The sequence below is a fragment of the Adelges cooleyi genome, unplaced genomic scaffold (assembly GCF_023614345.1).
Source record: "Adelges cooleyi isolate 19-005CV unplaced genomic scaffold, UGA_ACOO_1.1 ACOO_flye_CR_arks_rails_tigmint_CR_PRNA_784, whole genome shotgun sequence".
NCBI lineage: Eukaryota > Metazoa > Arthropoda > Insecta > Hemiptera > Adelgidae > Adelges > Adelges cooleyi.
Genome location: NW_026096496.1, coordinates 722517 through 723754, shown reverse-complemented (window position 1 = coordinate 723754; position 1238 = coordinate 722517). Strand labels below are relative to the sequence as shown.

Below are 1238 nucleotides of genomic sequence, written 5' to 3'. Positions count from 1 at the left end.
ATGTCAAAGGGCAATACGTACTGCTTAATAGTAGTAGACCGTTTTTCCCGGTGGCCGGATGCCTTTTCAATACCCGACATTAAAACGGAAACTGTTATTCAAGCGCTCTTCGCTGGATGGATTGCACGTCACGGTGCCCCAGACTACGTTACCACCGATCAAGGCGGACAATTTGAGTCTACAGCATTCAACAAATTTGCTGCAGCTTTAGGCGCCAAACGGATTCGTACGACGGCGTACCATCCGACCGCAAATGGATTAGTTGAACGCCTACACCGGCCCTTAAAAGCTGCAATTAGGGCAAACGAAACGGAACGTTGGGTAGAAGTCCTTCCTTTAATTCTGTTAGGTTTTCGAGCAAGCATTAAAGAAGATTTGGGCGTAACACCAGCAAAGATGGTCTATGGAGCCACTCTACGACTCCCAGGTGATTTCCTGCACACTAACAGAAAAGATGTCGATCCAGTTACGTTCGTTGGAAAGCTGAAGGACGATATGCGGGAGTTACGACCCGTTCCCACTTTAAATCATTCGAAGAGAAAAGTATTCATCCATCCAAAACTCAAGGAGTGTACGCACGTCTTCCTCCAAAAAGACAAGCCTATTAAATCGCTAGAGCGACCGTACGACGGACCTTTTAAGGTCATGGAAAGGGATAATAAAGTTTTCAAAATTCAAGCTGGCAAGAATTTAGTAAACGTTACGATTGATCGGATTAAGCCATGCTTCCTGGTTAATCCGACCATAGAAGAGGAGTACCCAGCCAACAACATCGTCCAGTCAGACCAAGCTCCAGGGGTGCAACAACCAGAGTCGGATGCAGCATCAGTTAGGCCTCAGAAGACATCCCGGTCAGGACGAGTCATTTGCTTTCCTAGGAGGTTCCTGTCGTGATGTCCACTAGGAGGGGAGTACTGTGGCGGACTTATTGTATAATATCATCAGCTACCGCGCCACCTGTATGAAGTTGATAACAAAACCACATTTCGTCGCTATATTCATGACGTACCGCGATCAACGATAATATACACATGACCGGTATTTCTTTGTAATATTTTCTGTACCCTTACTTGTATTTTTATTCTGTACCGTTGCGTACCAATTTTTCATCTCAAACTTTATTATTATTTGTTGGTTAACCGTGTGCAATTTTTTTAATAAACTATTATTCTTTGTATTATTATAATCAACTTCTTTTTGTATTTAATAGTTTAACTAACACGGTTAAAAACCACAGC

General features: G+C 43.2%; 1 protein-coding gene across 1 annotated transcript; it reads left to right on the top strand.

The window, feature by feature from the left end:
- On the top strand, window positions 1-894 carry LOC126845402 (uncharacterized). Its single transcript, XM_050584057.1, has one exon. It carries the CDS (start codon window positions 1-3, stop codon window positions 892-894), a length of 894 nt encoding a protein of 297 aa, XP_050440014.1.
- Window positions 895-1238: the final 344 nt, after the last annotated feature.